The sequence below is a fragment of the Lampetra fluviatilis genome, chromosome 38, assembly GCF_964198595.1.
Source record: "Lampetra fluviatilis chromosome 38, kcLamFluv1.1, whole genome shotgun sequence".
Taxonomy (NCBI): domain Eukaryota; kingdom Metazoa; phylum Chordata; class Hyperoartia; order Petromyzontiformes; family Petromyzontidae; genus Lampetra; species Lampetra fluviatilis.
In genome coordinates this window covers 10,558,014-10,578,166 of record NC_136312.1, presented here as the reverse complement: position 1 = coordinate 10,578,166, position 20,153 = coordinate 10,558,014, and the positions used below count along the sequence as shown (strand labels likewise).

Genomic DNA, 20,153 nt, shown 5'->3' with positions numbered 1-20,153 from the left:
ACAACCCAGAGGGAGGTAAAGGTAGCTGCATCTGCTGCATTGCAGCTCTCTTTTGATGGTGGTGGCGATGACATTGACAAAGGGGAGCGGTGGTGTAGCGGTTAGCGCGCCGCGCAACGAACCCGGCATCCGGACTTCCATTCCCGCTCTCACGGCCAACACCAGCGACGATTATCTGAATGGCCCTCTGCCTGTACCTGGTGTGGTGTGCAGTAAACATCGGCCACTGGGGAGACAAAGGCAGCCTGGTGTGGTGTTGGCCAACCACCCCCTCGTGTGCCATGCCGGCCTTTATACATGCTCACGAACAGCACTTGCACCAAAAAGTCTGCGAAGGCTAATCGGGGGGGGGGGGTTATTATTGTCCCGATGACATTGACAGTGCTGATGGCGACGGTGGTGACGTTGTGTTTGCGACAGAGGGGGGAGAGGAGGTGGTGAAGCAGAAGGACCTTGGCGACGGCGTGTTCGGCTTCGAGTACTACCCGACGACCGTCGGCAAGTACACCATCACCGTCACCTGGGGCAACCAGAGCATCCCACGCAGGTGAGGGCCGAGCACCACGGGATGGCCCAGGCGCGAGGCTACTGGAAGGGAGCTTAGACTATGAAAACTATGGGTTTCATAGTTTTTTATGTGCTTACAATTTTTTCATTTCGGGTACTCATACAGAAGGTGGAAAAATTGTATGTTGCCAAGTTACGAGAGAACAGTGTTGAGAGCGTGGCAGCAGTGAGCATAATGGCACAAGTGGGGAAACGAGGAGCCAGCGATGATGAGAGGCCGTATTTTATCAGTGCGAGTAGAATCGGCATTCAGACAGACAACTCACACTGACCTCATTTACATCAACAGAGTTCGGATCGCTTGGTGGAACGTTGACATATACCGGACTATCAAATAAAGGTTTTACTTGCTGGCTGGCTGGCTGGCAGGACGTCATGTCCGTCAGGAGGGAGGCAGGAAGGGATGATCACGTCCATAAGGACGTGCGTGCTTGCTAGTCTATACAGAAAAGCAAAACGAAAATGACTTTGGCCATGCCTGCGCGCGCGCGCGCGTGCGTGTTTGTCGGTGTTCCGTCGTCGCAGCCCGTTCGAGGTGATGGTGGGCAACCCGGCGGGACCGCAGAAGGTCCGTGCGTGGGGGCCGGGCCTGGAGACGGGAGTCGTTGGCAAAGCGGCCAACTTTGTGGTGGAGGCCGTGGGCGGCGACGTCGGCACCCTCGGTGAGTTTGTGTTTTTTCGACGCTGCCGCTAATCCTAAACAAACAAACAAAAGGTCGCATGAAGTTTGGTCTTGCACATAATTTGGCTGCATTCCAACTCCGATTTAAAAACATATATATAGTGTTTGACTGTTATGCATAGTAGTGGGAGAAGTGGAAAAGTGCTGCCCCCTGACTGCTGTGTGGACCAGAGGTCACTTGAAGGGATTTCAGCAGTAGTTCTTTGATACTCGCTTCCTCGGGCCGTGCTCTAACACAAGAGGGATGCACTGCTCTGAAGTCGCACGGAATTGATTCGTCACCGCGTGACGTTACGCCGATTGTGCAATCTGAATAAAATGTAAGAAACTTTTTTAGAAAAATATGAATGAAAAAAATTGCTCTATGTATAATTGGGTTGGACCGTGACCTTCCACAACGGCTCGTAACGAGCCCAACACCGGGCGGTCGCTTGCCCGGTCGGCAAAACGGCACAGCGATGGATGTAGCGACCTGTGCCGTGGTCTCTCTCGATTGTGGGGCCGGTGACCAGGCCGAGCAACCAAATCCTCGTCCGCAAAATTAGCCGAGCGTTGCTGACGTAGCCGGATCCTCCCGAAAATGAGTCTCTTGAGGCTCGGCGAAGCTTTCTCGGATGAACAATCGGAACGGCGCCAGCCTCCGCTTGCCCCTCCCCCCGCACCACCGACTAGGACGGCCTTGTAACAGAGCAATGAAATCGGACACCCGACAAAATCACCGATCAGAGATTTGCCCCCAACTCCCCATATATGGAAGAGAGTAGGCGTGGCGTTGGCCAAAGGGGCATTTGTCTTTGCTCATATATGATGTGGATCGTGAATCGAGGTTTTATTGTATCGATTCGGCTCGGTCGATCTGCCAGTCACTAAAAGTTGATCGGCCAGCCTTCTTGAAAACTGTCGATTCATTGGAAATTGATTCATTGGCAAGCAAACTTAAATCGAGCAGTCGCGTAACACACACCCCCTTAATTTGATTGGCCGATATCGGGAAGATCGGCGATTCCGTCGCAGTTTGCTTCCATTGCACCGCAGCGCGCACTTCACCCGACGCCAGCGGCATCGGCGGGAGCCCCCCCCCCCCTCCCCGTTCCACACCGTCGCAAACTCTCCGGCACTGACAAAACTGGGCCGTTGGCGTCACCGCGGCGTCAGGGTTCTCCATCGAGGGCCCGTCCCAGGCGCGGATCGAGTGCGACGACCGCGGCGACGGCTCGTGCGACGTCCGCTACTGGCCCACGGAGCCCGGCGCGTACGCCGTGCACGTGCTGTGCGACGAGGAGGACATCCTGGAGAGCCCCTTCATGGCCGAGATCCAGGCCGCACAGCCCGAGCACCACCCCGAGCTGGTGCGTGCGAGCGCGCGTGTGTGTGTCTGTGAGCGTGCGTGCGTACGTGTGTGAGTGAGCGTTGCGCGTGTGTGTGCTATTTGGGAGCAGTTAGAGCTCTGCGCTAGAAACCCGGTGATGCAAGTTCGATTCACACTCACGGCCAAAACCAGTGGAGATCATCTGAAGGACAACAAACTAAACACAAAAAGCATTTTTTAAGAAATGAGTTTGTCTAGATGATTTAAACGTGCATAGCTCCAGTGGCTTAATAATATCGGAAGGAAGAGCGTTCCAGACGGCCGCAGAAGCGCATCTGAAAGCGCGCAATGCGGTGGCCGTCTTTGTTCGACGACGAGCCAAAAGCCGCCGCCGCTGCGAGTGCGACCGTAGTTCGCGTGGTGCGATGGTTTATGTGCAGCAGGCGTCAGCGTCGCCATCTTACCTCTGCCTCCCCGCCCCCCCTGGTTCCAGGTGAAAGCGTTTGGGCCGGGACTGGAGCCCGACGGAAACATGATCAACAAGCAGAGCAACTTCACCGTGGACGCCAAGACCGGGGGACCAGGCGCTCTGAAGATCTACGCCCAGGTGAGGGCTCCCGACCCACGTTGCCCCACGGGTGGCGCTGGGTCGGGGGGAGCGCGGCGCTCGTGTTTTGAAGGCGCCGCGTCGCGCCGCATTCCGCTACGGCCGTCTCTTGACTCGCCCTGGCGGGCTGCGCTGAAGAGTCGTAAGCGGAGACCGTTGAGTTTGATCCAAGGTCACGAGGTCATCACGGCCGATGCCACCGATGCCACCACAGCTCCTGAGTGCTTCATCCTGCTGTAGCTCACGCAGTTCTCGCAAAGTCGACTCTGAACCTCCAAGAACCATAATAACGAATGTTTTTGCATTAGATTGCGTGAATATAAATGTGTCATTAACTCGCCACTACCCGACACAGCCGATTAGTCAGGTTTTTCATGTAAACAAAACGTGCCAATTAGTTTCTGCTTCAGCACACCGGTGTGTTGGAGAGTAAACCCACAGCATTTACAATGTGAGTACCGTGGCGTTTCGCTGGTGATTACAACCAGCTTCATCAGCCGATTTCCCCAGAATTCTGGCAAATCGCCTGATGAAGCTAGTCGGCTGGTGGTGGGTGAACAACACATTTATATTCACGTGATCTAGTATTGGTTACGTATTAAACTCCAAGAACCACTCTCATAGTCTCATCGCCACCTCCACACCTGGCCTTCACGTCTTCCGCTTGGTGGTCATCATCCAGGTGCCACGGTAACATCCGTCTCCATAGCTCGCCACCTGCTGTCGACGTTCAAACGTAAATAACCGCGATGGCTTTGAAACTTTGGTCACGCGTGACCAATGTGCACGCGCGCACGAGACTGAACAATTTGCGGGACCACCCCCGTGTTCCCCCTCCCCCCACGCTTCTGTCGCAGGACGCGGAGGGACTGCCGATCGAGGTCCAGTCGAAGGACAACCACGACGGGACCTTCTCGTGCAGCTACATGCCCCGGCGGTCCATCAAGCACACGCTCATCCCCACCTGGTCTGACGTCAGCGTGCCGCTCAGCCCCTTCAGGGTTCGCCTTCCACTGCCTCCCACTGCAGCCAGGGACTAATCCACAGGCTGATGAGGCCTGACTGAGGCCCTCCATTGCGTGTTAAAGTAACAGCTGAGCGACGGTAGCGCGGCCATCGGGAAATGCCTCGTCTTTGAATTCTGATTCAGAATTTTTACTTAGACTGGGGGAGGATTCCGATGAGCTATGAAGATCTTTTCACGGATGTCCAGTAGGGGCGGGTCAGGGAGTTACAAATACAAACAATATGAAAAGAAACAACTGCAAATGGGACACAATTCGCGAAAAAATAGATATGGACAAATTGCATAGTACAATGACATAATTCGTGACTATCCCACAGCCAAAAGCGACGAGAAATTAGTTTGTTTGCTTGAAGAAATGAGTTGAGATTCTATATTTAATTATTTACCTTAAGTCGAATAAATTTGCTTATTTCACAGAAATAAATGTTAGGCGACTTCGTCATATTTTTTTGCAAAATGTAACACATACATAGGCCCATCCCTCCTGTTAGCCTTACGCCCGGAAGGATGGCAGTGACAGAGAGAAAGTTACCGGAGTGAATCCGTGAGCAGAGGGAGTATCGATCAACCACGATGATGGATTCCATCACGCAGCGTGGAGCCGGGCAGTGGTCAGCGACGTGGGGAGCGAGGGCCTCAATATCCTGGTGATGTGCGCCCACCCACGGCCCCCCAGGTGAATGTGGGCGAGGGCAGCCACCCACAGAAGGTCAAGGTGTACGGCCCGGGCGTGGAGAAAACCGGCGTGAAGGCCAACCAGCCCACCTACTTCACGGTGGACTGCAGCCAAGCTGGCCAAGGTAAACGTAGAAACGTGCGTGGAAGATTGTTGAGATGACGTGGCTGCTACAAGTGTCCACACGATGAGCCACTTTGTCCGAGCTATCGTTCGTGGCCAGGTGGTCGCTTCTGAGAAATAAGCTAATAGCTCAGTGGGGCTTTACCTGGTAAAATAAAAAAAAATATTGACTTAAAGCTTTTGTGACTGCAGGAATTCATATTCTTTGGGTCTTTCGGTAAAGTCACGTAGATAGGTTCAAAGAAAATAAAAAAAATAACAAAAAACTGACGTTTCAACAAGCGGTCGTCATCAGGATGACGACCGCTTGTCGAAACGTCATAGTTTTACCCATCAATATAGTTGAGTGGATAGGGAGAACATTTTAAGAAATCCTGCCCCGTTGTTTCAACGTGCTTTGATGAAACTTAAAACCGGACAAAAACTATTATTTTATTTTATATGTTTACCAGCTAGGGCCCCACGAGGCTATAAAGTCATTTTTCAGAAGCGACCTGGCGATCACAAATGATAGCGCAATTAAGTGGCTTATCACGCGGAAATTTATAGCAGCCATATACCAATCTAAACGCGTGACGTTGATTCTAAATGTGGAGGGGAAAATCCGGAGGACCCGGAGAAAATTCCACACGACCGCGGGGAGAAAGAGACACGCAAACTCCGAATATACAGCAGCCTTCAGGGCTGGGATCAAAACAACGACGTCCGGTATACCAGGCGAGGCAGTTGACATTTTGCCACCGTGGCGCCCAAAAAAAAATGGGCACCCATTGGGGGGGGGGGGGCAGGAGGGGCGAAAGTGACGGGAAATCTGTCGCGTGCAACCGTTGCAGGCGACGTGAGCATCGGGATCAAGTGCGCCCCTGGGGTGGTGGGGGCGGCCGAGGCCGACATTCACTTCGACATCATCAAGAACGACAATGACACCTTCACCGTCAAGTATTCCCCGCCTGGCGCCGGCCGCTACACCATCATGGTGCTGTTTGCCGACCAGGTAAGCGATCGGCCGGGGGGTAAAAAAGCTCACTCTGCGCGCTGTTGTAGAGGTCTTATCTTGTATTTATAGAGGGCCTTCGAAGCTGACGGCGCTCCAGAACGTAGTTTAAAAGCGGCAATAGAAATGAGTGATTTTGACGGCAAGAGTGTGCAGGTGCCCGAGGAAAGAGTGACCGTAACAGAGGGTCACGTGGGGGTCATGGAAGTAACAGAGGGCACGTGAGGGTCACGAAAGTGACAGAGGGCACGTGGGGGTCACGAAAGTGCTACGGGAGAGGTGTGGAGGAGTGAGGGGAGGGAAGAGAAGAGGAGGAGGAATGGCAAAGGCGTAGCCCTGCAATCGCTTGCTAAAGCCACTGTTGGAGGAAGGGAGCTCTGCTTGAGGGAGCTCTCGAGAGCCCCTACCGCTAGAGGGTATTTGGCCTACTCTTCCACGCTGACCAGACGTCTTGAATAGGTACGAGTCCCCACACCTTACCCCACCGCACGCGACCTGCCGACCGGCTACCTGTGGTTGTACCCGCACCTTACCCATTTTATCCTGATGGGCGTGGGTAGAAGCGTGGGGATTTAAGAAACTTGCCCCATTGGTTGAGCTGCCACGCTGGGGGATGGGACCGTCGACCTCTGGATTTGTAGGTCCAGCGTGCGAACCGTCGCGCCACGGTCACAACGCTTAAGTGGAGGGCGGGGGTTAAAAAATCTTTATTGTAAAGTTTATAATAAAACAATGCGAAGTCACGAGCGGCGTGGGATTCGAGCGTCGCGTGATGGTGGACCGTGCGCCGCTGCGTTGGTTGGGGTTATTGACGACGACGGTCCTCGGGAGTCGGCCGTGACTTCTGAACCCTTGTCGCGCGTCCCTCGGCTGCAGGAAATCCCCGTGAGTCCATTCCGGATCCGCGTGGATCCGTCCCACGATGCCAGCAAGGTCAAGGCGGAGGGCCCGGGCCTCAGCAAGGCTGGTGAGGAATGAGGCGTGCTTGTGCTGATTAAAAACATATATATGTTTGTCGGCCAAAGGCGGGCTAACGCGCCCTTGAGGGCGCCCTTGAAAGACGATGCGTTACGTGAAGCTCCTTGTGAGCGACCGTGGCAAGTTGTGGGCGAGTTGGACGAATGGCCGAGTGAGTGAAGTGCTATGTTGTAGGTGAGTGTGTGTCTCGGCACATGGGCGAGTGGGCGAGTGGGTGGGTGAGCGCTGTGTTGTGGGCGCGTGAGCGAGTAGGCGAGCCCCATCTCCCTCACCGTCCTTGTAGGGTGTGTACACCATGGTGGAGATGACGGAGAGATGACAAGAGTTCTTCAAACCGCCTGTTAAGACTACACGGTGGGGTTTGGGGGATCTCTGCGTGCGTGCGTGCGGGAGCAGGCGTGGAGACCGGCAAGCCCACTCACTTCACGGTGCACACCAAGGGTGCCGGGAAGGCCCCGCTGGACGTCCAGTTTTCGGGCCTGCCCGGCATCGCAGAGGAAGCCGTGTCGGACCTGCAGATCATCGACAACCACGACTACTCGCACACCGTGCGCTACACGCCCGTCCAGCAGGTGAGGAACCACCCCCCCCGCCCGCTCCCCCGCGTCGTTTTTTGGAGCCACGACCGACTCCCGGTTAATGCCGCGGAGGTGCCGGCCGCGGTGCACGGTGGATGGTTCCAGATCCGCGTTTTGGCCGGCGCCGTTGTCCAAATTGACAAAGATTTGAAATGTTACACGATTCGATAGAACGCCTTCGCGACCTCTCCTTTAGTACGTCTCCTGTAGATGCAGGGTGACAACCACAATTTCACAAATTAAAGGCAGTCAAGCCAGACAAGCGTGGGGTGTAATCACCGTGACGTCCTCGGTATTTGTGGATCAGGCATCGCGTCGTCATACGTTGTACGGTCTTGTTCATCACAGTCGCACACTACCGGAGAGTTTTTATATTTCCATTCGTGCATTCGGCTAACCACATCTGCTGCAATGATTTCTGCAGTTTGGGGGGCATGAGCTTCGTGGAAGATCAAAGCCTAGGGAGGTCTTCTGTTTTGGGTCTTTAACAAGAGAGTGCTTCGCGATATCCTTGTGCTACGTGAACGGCGCCAACGACAACAAATTAACGGCTGATTTGAGTTTGAGTTGATCGCACGCTCGTGGTGCGCCGTCACGGCCTGCGCCGGGGGCCCTTTAACGGAATCACCGGAACGCCCCCTTAACTTTACACGGGTCTCAAAAACTCGGCCATTATCGCGCTCCGTCGGAGCGCAGCAACTCCCCAAAATCGCTCGCGGAACAAAATTCCACACCGGGGAGCGATCGCCAAAGAGCCACAGCGGCATTTGCCGAGTGACTTCCAGCTCCTCCGTACATTGTCTCCCTTTCACCCCCAAAAGACAATGTGGCTCGGGTTTTTATTCAGCCCTTTGAGATCCAGCGGGACGGGGAGGGCAACCGCGTTGGTTCCGAGTCTTCGCGTCTCGAGAGCCGAATGTCTTCAAGAGCCGAATGGCTCGCAGGGCTATACCTAATAAATGAACTTTGAACTTTGCGTCGAATGAGAGAGGCCTCGCGGGAGGTCGGGCTCCGTGGCTGCCGTGCGCTAACGGCGAGCGGTGCCGCGCGCTCCTCCGCAGGGAAACATGTCCGTGGGGGTCACGTACGGCGGAGACCACATCCCCAGAAGCCCCTTCCCCGTGGCCGTGGCTCCGCCGCTGGACCTCAGCAAGATCAAGATCGAAGGGCTGGACAACAGTAAGGGGAAACGTGCCTTCATTTCTAAATATTTATATATTTATATATTTTTATAGATGCTTTTTTTCTCCTTCTGAACGTTCACGTGTTAGCTTCGTCCGTCCGTCTGTAATGAGGCATCCACGATAACTCTCGTGAAGGTGATCAGAGATTAATTAAACTCGAGGACAAAGTTGTGTGTTCCTCCCACGTGAAGCCAAACACGCTGGGTGTGTGTGTGAATCTGCAGGACACCCCCCCCCCCCTCCCCCGTGTGTGCCGTGCCGGCCATTTGCTTTTTGCCCTCCGCCCCCTAAAAACAGTTCTCGGGACTGTGCGGTCGGAACTCTCGTAGCAGCACGACGCTTCGTCTAAGAGAATGACCCACAGAAGCGGATATCACAGAGCTGCCTCCGGAGAAACCTTCAAGCGACCTCTTGTGCACACACAGCAGAGGGCAGCCCTTTCCCACTCACTCTGCCGCACGAGAGCGACGTTCATTGCACGACAGTCAAGCTGATGTTTTAATTCTCAGGACCAAATTTAACGCGAGGTTTTTGTTTTTGTTTTTTGCGCATTCATCGAGCGACAACCTCAGCATACAGACATACATGAGCTAGTTTAACACGTAGGCTTTCGCGACCAATATTATTCATAATAAATGTTTTTGGGTTAGATCGCATTATTTATAAATGTATCATAATCCTCCACCACCCGACACGGCCAATCAGCAAAAAAGTGTCACGTTGACAAAAGACAGTTAGTTCACTACTTTAGCCCACCGGTGTGTTGAAGAGTGAATCCACAACATTTACAATTTTTTAGTACGACGTTTCGCTGGTAATTACATCCAGCATCATCAGGCAATTTGCGATCTAACCCAAAAACGTTTATTATGAATACGTGAGCTACATTGACAAACTAATAAATTAGTTTGTCAATCTAGATGACGATTTAAAGTGCATATCCCGCAGTGGCTTCCTGATGTCAGAAGGAAGAGCGTTCCAGACGGCCGCAGAAGCGCACCCGAAAGCGCCGTGCGATGCGGTGAACCACCATCTTTGTTCTACGGCCAGCCAAAAGCCGCTGCTGCTGCTGCTGCGAGGAGATGAGCGGAGTTGGCGTGACGATGGTTTAATGTTCCTTGACGAGATCAGCACGGTGGGGGGGGGAGGAGTGGTGGATTCTTTGTCTTTGTTGTTGTTTGCCGCGCGCGTGGCGCCCCTCAGAAATGGAGGTGAACAAGGACCAGGAGCTGCGCGTGAACGCGCGGGGAGCGGGCGGCCAGGGCAAGCTGGAGGTGAAGGTGGCCTCTCCGCTGCGCAAGGCCGTGCCCTGCAAAGTGGAGCCCGGCCTCAACAACGAGAGCTTCGTGGCCAAGTTCATCCCGCGCGAGGAGGGGCCGCACCGCGTCGACCTCGTCTACGACGGGCACCCCGTGCCGGGCAGCCCCTTCACCATGGAGGCCCTGCTGCCCGCCAACCCAGACAGGGTACCCGTGGAATTTTTTTTTAAAATTAGGCACCAAATGACAGATTCATATGACAAACCACGAGCCGAGATCTGGCGTTTGAGAGATTTCCGGCGGCTCTGAAAGTGTGGGTAGGCCCAACACTTCACTCCGACCGTCGCTATGCCACAACGGCCTCCGTTCCCACGAGCACCCGCCGATTGCCCCTCGGGGCTGCCACACACACTGACCCGTGTGTTGTCTCTCCCCGTGCACGCCGCTCAACCGCCGCCACACCGCGGGTCAGAAAGCTGCTCTCTCTCTCTCCGCTCCTTTCCTCGCACGACTCCACCGTGGAAATTGCTGGCCCCCAATAAATAATATCTCACGCAGACCTCGTTGAATTCCTAGAAGCTTACCGACCCAGAACCATTTGCAGCTTCGACGGCGCCGTCTGTCGTTGGCCGCTCGGCATTTCTGGCCTTGGGGGCCCGTATGTTCGGCAAAAAACGCGAAGCACGAAACGCTCGTCCCTTCGGACGCTCCCCGACTGACAACGGCGCTCCCCGTGTCACCGGTCGCTGCCTCCCCCCCCCCCCCCCGCCTGGCCCCCCGGTGCCGCCCCTCGCCAGGTGAAAGCTAGCGGCCCGGGCCTGAAGTCGGGGGAGGTGGGCAAACCCGCTCCCTTCACCATCGACACCAAGGGCGCCGGCATGGGCGGCCTGGGCCTCACGGTCGAGGGTCCCTGCGAGGCGCAGCTCGAGTGCAGGGACAACGGCGACGGCACCTGCTCCGCCTCGTACCTGCCCACGATGCCCGGGGAGTACCTCGTCAACATCCTCTTCGCCGACAAACACATCCCCGGCTCGCCCTTCAAAGGTACCGCAGCCGCCCGCCCGCCGGCCCGCCCGTCGGGCCGGGATGGACTGCGCGCATCGCGGGGAACGGCGGTGACGCGTCGGACCGGCGCTCGCGTCCGAGGGATGGGTGCGCTGCGCGAAGGGGTGCGAGCCGAATCGGTGTAAACGGGAGCGAGCGGTGGCCGGCGCGTGGCAAGGTTTTTTTTGGGTGGGGGAGCCGCCGGCGGCGCGGGCACCCACAGGCGCGCGTCTGCCTGTCACGGAGGAAGGCGCCGCCGCAGCGTTGCGCGCGGTCGTAGTTCTCGTGGCATTCCTCCCGATCGGGTGATCCAGCGGGTGATTTTTTTTTTTCAAATTGGTTTCGTCAAGCCGACACGCGTCGGGGGCTCCGCCTCTCTTTATAACGGTGTCACGGGATCGTTAGCATCCACTGCGAAGCGGACAGATAACGCGCCCGTGGCATTGAGCGGGCGGGGCGGCCGCGTGGGCTCGAACCGGGAAACCTCCGCAACTAACGAGCGGCAAACCGCGCTGCCGCCGGGGCCACCGCGTCGCAGCTCTACGCGCACTTACCGCCCGGCCGCGTCGACGGCTAAACCGGAGGACGTTGTCGCCCCCCCCGCCCCTTGTTGACAGCCGCGGTGAAGCCGAGCGTGGACGCCAGCAAGGTGCGCGCGTCGGGGCCCGGCCTCGAGCGGGGCCTCGTGGGGCAGACGGCCGCCTTCCAGGTGGACTGCTCGGAGGCCGGACCGGCTGAGCTGGAGGTCACGGTGACCCCGGAGAAGGCTGGCCCCGCGCTCGCGGTGCAGGTCAGGCGGCGGGAGAGCTCACAACACGCCCGAAAACGCGATCGGAATGTGATTGAGAAAAAGCAATGCGTGTGTGTGCGCATGTGTGTGTGTGAGTGCACGTGCGTGAGTTTGATCTCCGCTCACGGCCAACACCGGTGACGATTATCGAAACTGGTCTTGGGCCTCCCCTAGGTCGACTTAGACGCATAATGATTACCTGTGTGCGGTGTTTAAACACCGCCACGAGAGGGAGACAAAGACTGCCGGGCCTGGTGCAGGCCACCCACCCCCCTCATGCGCCGTCTCAGACTTAATTCGGTTCTGCTACTCGCCGACGGCACTTGCCCCAACGGTCTGTGAGAGGCTATACGGGGGACCTTTGTCTTCGCGTGTAAAAAAAAAAACACGTAACAAAATGATAAGCGCCGTCCGTGTGGCGCCCTGTCCCCCGCCAGGTGAAGGAGACGGAGGACGACAAGTACGACGTGAGCTTCGTGCCGCTGCGCGCCGGCCCACACACCGTGCAGCTCACGTACGGCGGGCAGCCCGTGCCCAAGTTCCCGGCGCGCATCCCCGTCGAGGTCGCCGTGGACACCAGCGGCATCCGAGCCTTCGGCCCGGGCCTCGAAAAAGGTAGCGCGAAGGGAATCGGAAAATTAAACTTGGACGCCCCCCCCCCCCCCCCGAGCGACGTAACGACTCGCCCCCGAAGCACCGCTATCTTTGAAAAGCATTGTACTCGCCGCAGAGAACTGTAGCGACACGACCGCACTCAACGATGGCTGGCGCCAAACTGTGCCGCACGCCCTCCCGCGAGGCCTTTTACTTCTGATTCCGTTCCCATGACGTGTACGTACGTCATCTTTCGTCATCGTGCGTCATCTTTCGTCATCGTACGTCATCGGTATGGAATCTGAAGGAAAGCTTGACGACGTGCACATACAAGCCATCGTAAATGGGAAAGGGTTGACACGTTATCACGCTTACTCAGAGCCACGGACGGCCCGCTCACCCGCTCCCCCGTGCCCGTGCGCCGTCGCCCAGTGCTGCGGGAGACGGTGGCCGACTTCACGGTGGACGCCCGCTCGGTGGCGCCGAGCGGCGGGGAGCACGTGACGGCGCAGGTGGCGGCGCCCAGCGGCGTCCACAGCGACGCGCGCGTCACCGACAAGAGGGACGGCACTTACGCCGTGGAGTACACGCCCTACGAGGACGGTGAGGGAGGCGGGACTCGCCCGCGCGCCAACAACGTACCGCTCACCCACCCACGCGCCCGTTCACCCACAACATAGCACTCGCTCGCTCACCCACGTGCCCACTGACTCACTTGTCTACTCGCCCACAACACAGCGCTCCCCCACTCGCCCATTCGCCCACAATGCAAAGCTCGTTTGCCACGCTCGCCCACACGGAGTCTCCTCTAAAGCGCCCGATCTCGGGGCCTGTGCTGCCCGTAGAGGGCAGTGCGCCGATCAATTGTTGCACTCTACGAATGCTCCAACGTCTATCGCTCCAACGCCGTCACCGATCGGCATCAACCAGCGTGGTAAAGTACGGTCCAACAATGCCACCCCACCCCCTCACAGCCAGCATTGGCGTGGGGAGTGTCCTCGCCATGGCTCCGCTCGCGTCGAGCTTCAGTGCCTGATTCTGCGCGCTGCGGTGTGACGCGCTGCGGTGTGACGCGCTGCGGTGTGACGCGCTGCGGTGTGGCGCGCTGCGGTGTGACGCGCTGCGGTGTGACGCGCTGCGGTGTGGCGCACTGCGAAAGCATGCGGGTCTGGTAGAAAGAGACGGAAGGGATGGTACAGTGGTGCAGCGGTCAGTGCCGTGCGCTACGAGCCCGGCGACCCACGCTTTGTTGCTGCGTGTGCGAGCATTGCACCGCGTTTGATACAACCGATGTTTTCGAGCAGTGGTTCTTACCCTGGGGTGCACGCGCCCCCCGGGGGTGTGAGACGTGACCAGATTTTTTTAGAAAGTCAATCATCGAAACACAAATTAAGCACCGGCACGTAAGTACAACAACTTTGTTTCATCAAACCCCAGTGTATTTATTGACATGAAACGTTTTGTTATCGATTGAGAACCAGAGGGGTGCAAGGCTGAAGTAAAGGCTAAGAACCACTGTCTTAGACGATGGCGACGATGACGATGACGACGACGAACGTGGGCGCGCGTTCCGCTTCCCATGCAGGTGCGCACACCGTCGACGTGATGTACGATGGCGTGCCGATTCCCAAGAGCCCCTTCCACGTTCCCGTGTCCGAGGGCTGTGACCCGTCGCGCGTCAAGGTGTATGGGCCTGGCGTGGAGGGAGGCCTCACGCACAAGGCCAACAAGTTCACCATCGAGACCAGGTTCCTGGCGGCCTTCTTCATCGAGCACCCTTCCAACACGAACCACCACCACGGGGTCACCATGGGGTCACCGTGGGGTCACCACTATTACCCTCCGGGACTTAACATTAAAATAGTCTTACCTTACCGTTAGTCGTTACCACGAATCCGTCCTATTCTCCTGCTAGCTCGCGTATTTCTCTAACGACAGCAATCCGTGCAGTCTTAAAAAAGCTGACGTGTCTTGCATCGGGCCGTGTTCCTCTCTGCTCACGTCGCTCGGTTGCCCCAGCGACGGTACGTATCGTCGCGGTTGTAAGTCAGTTGTATCATCATCATCAGCCATGAACGATCCACTGCTGAATGAAGGCTTCTCGAGCCGCCGGCATCCCCCGCAGTCCCACGATGCAACAGTTTAGCACCTTGACTCACGTGCGCTGATTTGTATGTGCGTGCATGTATGTTGAACTTATTTCGCACCATGCTTAGCCAACCATCTCCGCGGTGTAACGTCCTTCGTCGTAAGCAATCGCCACCTTTTCTTGTAAGGTTGCCCTGCTTGACATATGTGATCTCAGGCGCTTTGAGTTGCCGAAGAAATTAAGCGCTCCCCCCGACAGACACAAACACCCCTTTCCTCCGCGGCTCATTTTCAGCCAAAAATCTTGACTGTGAAGCCAACGTCTTCCGGCAACGCGTGACCCGTGGCTCTTCTCTGCCCCTGCGCAGGGGAGCTGGCACGGGGGGACTGGGCCTGGCCATCGAGGGCCCCTCGGAGGCCAAGATGAGCTGCAAGGACAACAAGGACGGCAGCTGCTTGGTGGAGTACGTCCCCTACACGCCCGGGGAGTACGACATCAACGTCACCTATGGGGGACTGCCCGTGCCAGGTACGCTGGACGGCCCTCGATAGCAGCCTCAGGAATGCGGCCCACTGGGTGCGAGAGGACCCAGCGCACGATTGGGATACGCGTCACAGGCTCGGACCCCGTAATGCGTGTGCTGGACGCTGGCCGTGCGGTGGCTCGTTTGCCGCTTGTTGAACAGGTCGACGGCGGTTCGAACCCCGTCGGTCGCCCCGGTTGATACTGCGGGGGGAATGAACCAGAAAACACGCCGTCCGATTCGCAATACAGGCGGAAGGATCCCATGATGCGTAGGGCCAGGTGTGTCCGCATCATCATAATAAAAATTGCAGTGTTTAAAAAAAAATGACCAACAGCATTGGGAGAACACATTGCGACACGGCCCCCGACTGTGGAGTGCCTTCAGACTACTTGAAACGTAGCGCCCACTAAGTTATTTAATTTGACTTAACGTATATTGTGATGTGTAAAGCAAGGGATGGGTAACCGATAGGCCTGTGAATTGATTTCATTCGCACCGGGTTCAATTCCCACTCACGGCCAACATCAGCGACAAATATCTGAACCGGCCTCCCGTAGATCGATTCTCGCGTGCGTAAACATCACGGTGGCCGGACGGCCATCCAGCCACCTACCCCCCCCCCCTCGCGTGCCGCTGCCGGCCACAACAGGTGCTCGCTAACAGCGCCTGTCCTCGACAGTCTGTTGAAGGCTATTACGGGGGGTGTTTGTGCTTTGCCAGGCTCGCCGTTCTGCGTGCCGGTGTGCGACGTGGTCGACCCCAGCAAGGTGAAGGTGTCGGGTCCCGGCATCGGGCCAGGGGTCCGGGCCAACATGCCACAGACGGTCACGGTGAACACCAGCAAGGCCGGCGTGGCGCCGCTGGAGGTCAAGGTTCAGGGCCCTCGAGGTTCGTGCTCCCCCCCCTTGCCCCCCACACACAGACAGCTTCGTCCCCCATGCGTCGTAGGTAATTGGTTTGCGTCATTCTTGCAGCCACTGGAGACGCTACTTTTCACTGCAATACATCTTCCCACCGCTAATGTATGAAAATAATAATATTAGGGAATTGTATCTCGGCAACCCTAGTTTATAACGAGCCTCACGGAAAGTTTTATTAACTAGTCTCTCATTCTGGTCTAAGTGTTGGCCAGGCAAGATCTCACACCCACATCTCTTTACAAGGGAGACCTATTACAGGTTGCCTGCAACCTCCGCAAGTTTCCCTATGAGGTTACAAGCAGGGGTAGGCAACCTACGACCCGCAACTTTAACCGATGGGGGGGCCCCCACGGTCCACACGAGGCCTACCCACGTCCAAATCGGGCCTGCGAACGACAAAGTTTTCCGTCGCTGCGAGCTCCCCCCGCCCGCCCCTAGGCTGCACACGGCTCACGGCCGGCGCTGCTGCTGCTGCTGCTGCTACTTTGCCCCCACCCCCCCCCCCCAAGGCATCGTGGAGCCCGTGGAGAAGGTGAACAACGGTGACGGGATGCACACCGTGACGTACACACCCACCCAGGAGGGGCCCTACACGCTGGCCGTGCGCTACGGCGGGGTGGAGGTGCCACGCAGGTACGTCCCTTGCCCAGCCCTTGCCCAGCCCCTGCCCCTGCCCTGCCCCTGCACTCACCCGGAACGTGAAGCCACGTCTGCCCTGCTTGATGCGTGTGTCCAGTTCCCGGTTAGCGCAATGTGCTACGAATCCGATGACCCAGGTTCCGAGCGAGGCGAGGGCTCATCTCAACCGGTCCAGGTTGACTCGGCCTCAAGCGAGGAACCTTTGCGCGAGTGTGTAAACATGGAGACAAAGGTGGCCGAGCGTGGACCTGGTCACACCGCCCTGCCGGCCGTTACAGGCGCTCGATCAGAGCACTTGACCCAGCAGCCTGTTAAAAGCTACACAGGAGGATCTTCGTCTTTGCTGCTGTGTGCGTGTGTGCGCGTGTGCGCGTGTGTGCGCGTGTGCGTGTATTTGTGCGCGTTATCTGCAACCTGCAGCCCGTTCAAAGTGAAAGTGCTGAAAACGCACGATGCCAGCAAGGTGAAGGCGAGCGGCCCGGGCCTCAACTCGGCCGGGGTTCCTGCCAGCCTGCCCGTGGAGTTTACCATCGACGCCCGGGATGCGGGGGAGGGACTGCTGACCGTGCAGATAATGGTACGGTCCGACCGGACGGCGCGGTCTCGCGTGGTGACGTACGTTGACGGCGCGGCTGCTCTGCTCGCGATCGACATAGGCCTCTCTGAGGTGTGCGCGGGAAGCCAATGGGTCGGTGGTGTTAGTGGGGTGGGGACACCTCCTGTCCTGTTTGCCTCGCCATTCCTCACCGTAGCCTTTTGGGTTCCGCTCCGGCCCCATGGGCCCCGGGTGTAGTTGCACTCCTTCCTATTTTGGACAACTTCACAGCACCTCTTAAGCGTCCACTCTGAAGCAGACGGCGGCGCTGAGTGTACTGGCGTTCCCTCGTTGTTCACGAACTCGGCTAGCCGCGATTGTGCCTATCCACAAATCGCATCTGGAACTCTCTACGCGACTGCTGGATCGAGAGATAGGTACAGAAAAACAGTGAGATAAAGTGATGAGAGAGAATGCGATTAGAATCATAACTTGAGGTTTATTATTGAGCCTCGTCTCAAAAGGTGTGACCTAACACCGTTTGAGACGAGGCTCCGAAGAAAGCTGTCTCTGGTATGGACCAATCAGTTTCAAGGACAATGCATATATTATCAGTGTTTTTTGTTTGCATTCTGGCCACAAGTATTGTAGTTAATGCAAACATGATTCCTTGTAAACAGTTTCAGTTTGGTGTTTTAACATCTTAACACCTGTTTTGTTGCCAGAAAAAAGAGGAAAACTTATTCTCATATTTTGGTACTGGCAAAGGAGGAGGTCCCATGATGAAATATTAAGATAATTTTCACGCATTTAATAGCTTATTTACATATTTATTGAAGGTAACTTATTATTTAAGGTTTTCGTAGGCCAGTATCATCAGCAAAATTTGCTATTCACGATCATCTCCAGAGCGCGTATACCTCGCGAATCCTGTACCACGATTCATACACGGGGCAGTATTGACCGAGGGCGGCCGTGTGCCTTGTTGCTCGAACCCGAAACCACCGCGAGCGCTCGGCCTTCATAGCCCCCCCCCGCCACCCCGAGAAGGAAGTCACGAGCGGCGTCTCATTCGCGAGCAGGACCCGGAGGGGCACCCGCGCAAGGCGAACATCCGCGACAACGGCGACGGCACGTACACCGTGTCCTACATCCCGGACCTGATCGGCCGCTACACCATCACCATCAAGTACGGCGGCGACGAGATCCCCTACTCGCCGTACCGCATCCGCGCCGTCCCCTCCGGAGACGCCAGCAAGTGTCTCGTCACGGGTAGGGCCCCCACCCCCCCCCCCCCGCACGCGCACGGCGACGCGGAAAGCGGACGGCAAGGCGGCGATCGCTCCGGTTTGTTTTTTTGCCGCCTGGAAAAGTCAAGGAAATCCACCTTTTTAGGCGCGAGTTCGTTGGGGAAGCCGTCGCCGCGGCACGATGGTCGGCACATGCTCGGCTTGCCACCCGGAGGTCGCCGGTTCAATTCCGTCCCCCCACTCCGTGCGGCAGTTGAAACGATGGTGCCAGGCCACTTAAATCCAACCGCCGCTTCTCCGCCGGGCAGTAGAAATGGGTCCACCACCGGTGGTTAATCGACAGGTCACATGTGGTGGGGTTAGAAGAGGTGGGAGATTCCCCAAACTCTAAGTCGTCTGACCAGCGTTTGAAGAGTAGGCCAAATTCCCTCTAGAGGGGCTCTCCTAGAGGTGCCTCTAGTGGGGGGGTTCCTTCTGCCAGCGGTGGCGTGAGTGGAGCAATTCTTGCAATTTAGTATTCAATCTTGGTAACACTTCAGTCACTGTCGTGAAATTTAATCCGAGTTTCTCACCATCGCCATGAAGTGGCGAGTGGGAGGCTGAGGGGTTCGTGGGAGGATGTGGGAGGCCTTGAAGAATTTAATTTTGCAATGCAAAATTCTGGCCCACTCGAGTCCTGCCTAGAGATGTTTTACTGGTACAGCCGTCTCATTGTTCTGCTGCCACTTAAAATAATCTGGTCACAGTTTTGACCCACATTGAGTTAGCGGACTGCTACAACGACGCTGTAGAGCGTACTACGCGCAAGTATGGTGATGTCACGTGATAAGCAGTGCATTACGGGAGGACCGATCATATTTTGTTCATAATTGTGCCTTTTGTTGTCTGGAACTGTGAAATGCACGGACGTGAAATACGACAGGCGTGAGACACTGGAAGCGTTGAACACAGATTTGTGATGTTGCTATTGTTGATGTCTCAAAAGTCAAATGGTAAGTAAGATTAATTTCTTAACAAAACGGCTGAAAAGTATTGCTCAGTGGTGGCCCTCAGGGGTCAGGGGTCAGAGATTTGAACCAACTCACTAGGAACCGCGGTTCGAATCCAGGTCTCGGCCGATTGTAATTTAAGCGGGTTCTCAAGTGTAGTGAGGTAATAACTGCACAAAAAAATTCCCCGTACAATATATATAAAAAAACTAATTTTGCTAAATTCCAGCTTTTAGAATTTAAATATCTGTTGGACTGCCATGCGCCAAACATTTCTTTGGAGCAGGGCTTGTGAGAAAGCGTAGTGCCCTGTAGTGTATTCATTTATGTCACTTGAAGGAATCTCAGAAGCGGTTCTGTGACATCTCCTTCCACGGGGACGTTCTTTAACGCAGGGCTGTGCATTGCTCTGCAAAAGTTCCTTAAATGACATTTCACCGTCTCGTGAGCACACGGCGGCGATATCTCGATATGCAAAAAAACCACGGGAGAAAAAAAAAGGATCCATTTGTGCCGACTAAAAATTGTGGCCGTGGTGGTTCTGTTGAAGCGTATGGCGAAGGACGCCGCCAGAAAAAAAAACTGTCATCACAGCCTCGACTGCATTCAGCTCGTGCACACGCGCACGCAGGAGCGCGCGCGTGCGTGGTGATAGCGCACGCGCGATTTCTGAACTGCTGATGTTGTGGCCTGAACACCGCGAGCGGTTTGCCGGCGCTTTTTAACGGCGGTGATCTTGTCCATTGCCTTCACGTCACCACACCCCCCGCCGGCGGCAAGACCGCAGCAGCAT

At 56.3% G+C, this 20,153-nt stretch overlaps 1 protein-coding gene across 2 annotated transcripts in view; it reads left to right on the top strand.

Annotated features, from left to right (window-relative positions):
* The window catches only part of LOC144945637 (filamin-C-like), a 98,144-nt gene that overhangs the window by 59,723 nt on the left and 18,268 nt on the right, over positions 1-20,153 (top strand). For both annotated transcript variants that reach the window (XM_078874178.1, XM_078874177.1), the window contains exons 11-31: positions 421-547; positions 1,093-1,229; positions 2,405-2,598; positions 3,052-3,165; positions 4,023-4,166; positions 4,869-4,992; positions 5,825-5,985; positions 6,862-6,952; positions 7,360-7,535; positions 8,603-8,720; positions 9,929-10,191; positions 10,782-11,028; positions 11,646-11,818; positions 12,256-12,433; positions 12,845-13,015; positions 13,998-14,160; positions 14,869-15,029; positions 15,748-15,915; positions 16,457-16,580; positions 17,007-17,163; positions 18,204-18,393. In XM_078874178.1, coding sequence (XP_078730304.1) covers positions 421-547; positions 1,093-1,229; positions 2,405-2,598; positions 3,052-3,165; positions 4,023-4,166; positions 4,869-4,992; positions 5,825-5,985; positions 6,862-6,952; positions 7,360-7,535; positions 8,603-8,720; positions 9,929-10,191; positions 10,782-11,028; positions 11,646-11,818; positions 12,256-12,433; positions 12,845-13,015; positions 13,998-14,160; positions 14,869-15,029; positions 15,748-15,915; positions 16,457-16,580; positions 17,007-17,163; positions 18,204-18,393 — 3,381 coding nt within the window. The remainder of the gene's footprint in view (positions 1-420; positions 548-1,092; positions 1,230-2,404; positions 2,599-3,051; positions 3,166-4,022; positions 4,167-4,868; positions 4,993-5,824; positions 5,986-6,861; positions 6,953-7,359; positions 7,536-8,602; positions 8,721-9,928; positions 10,192-10,781; positions 11,029-11,645; positions 11,819-12,255; positions 12,434-12,844; positions 13,016-13,997; positions 14,161-14,868; positions 15,030-15,747; positions 15,916-16,456; positions 16,581-17,006; positions 17,164-18,203; positions 18,394-20,153) is intronic.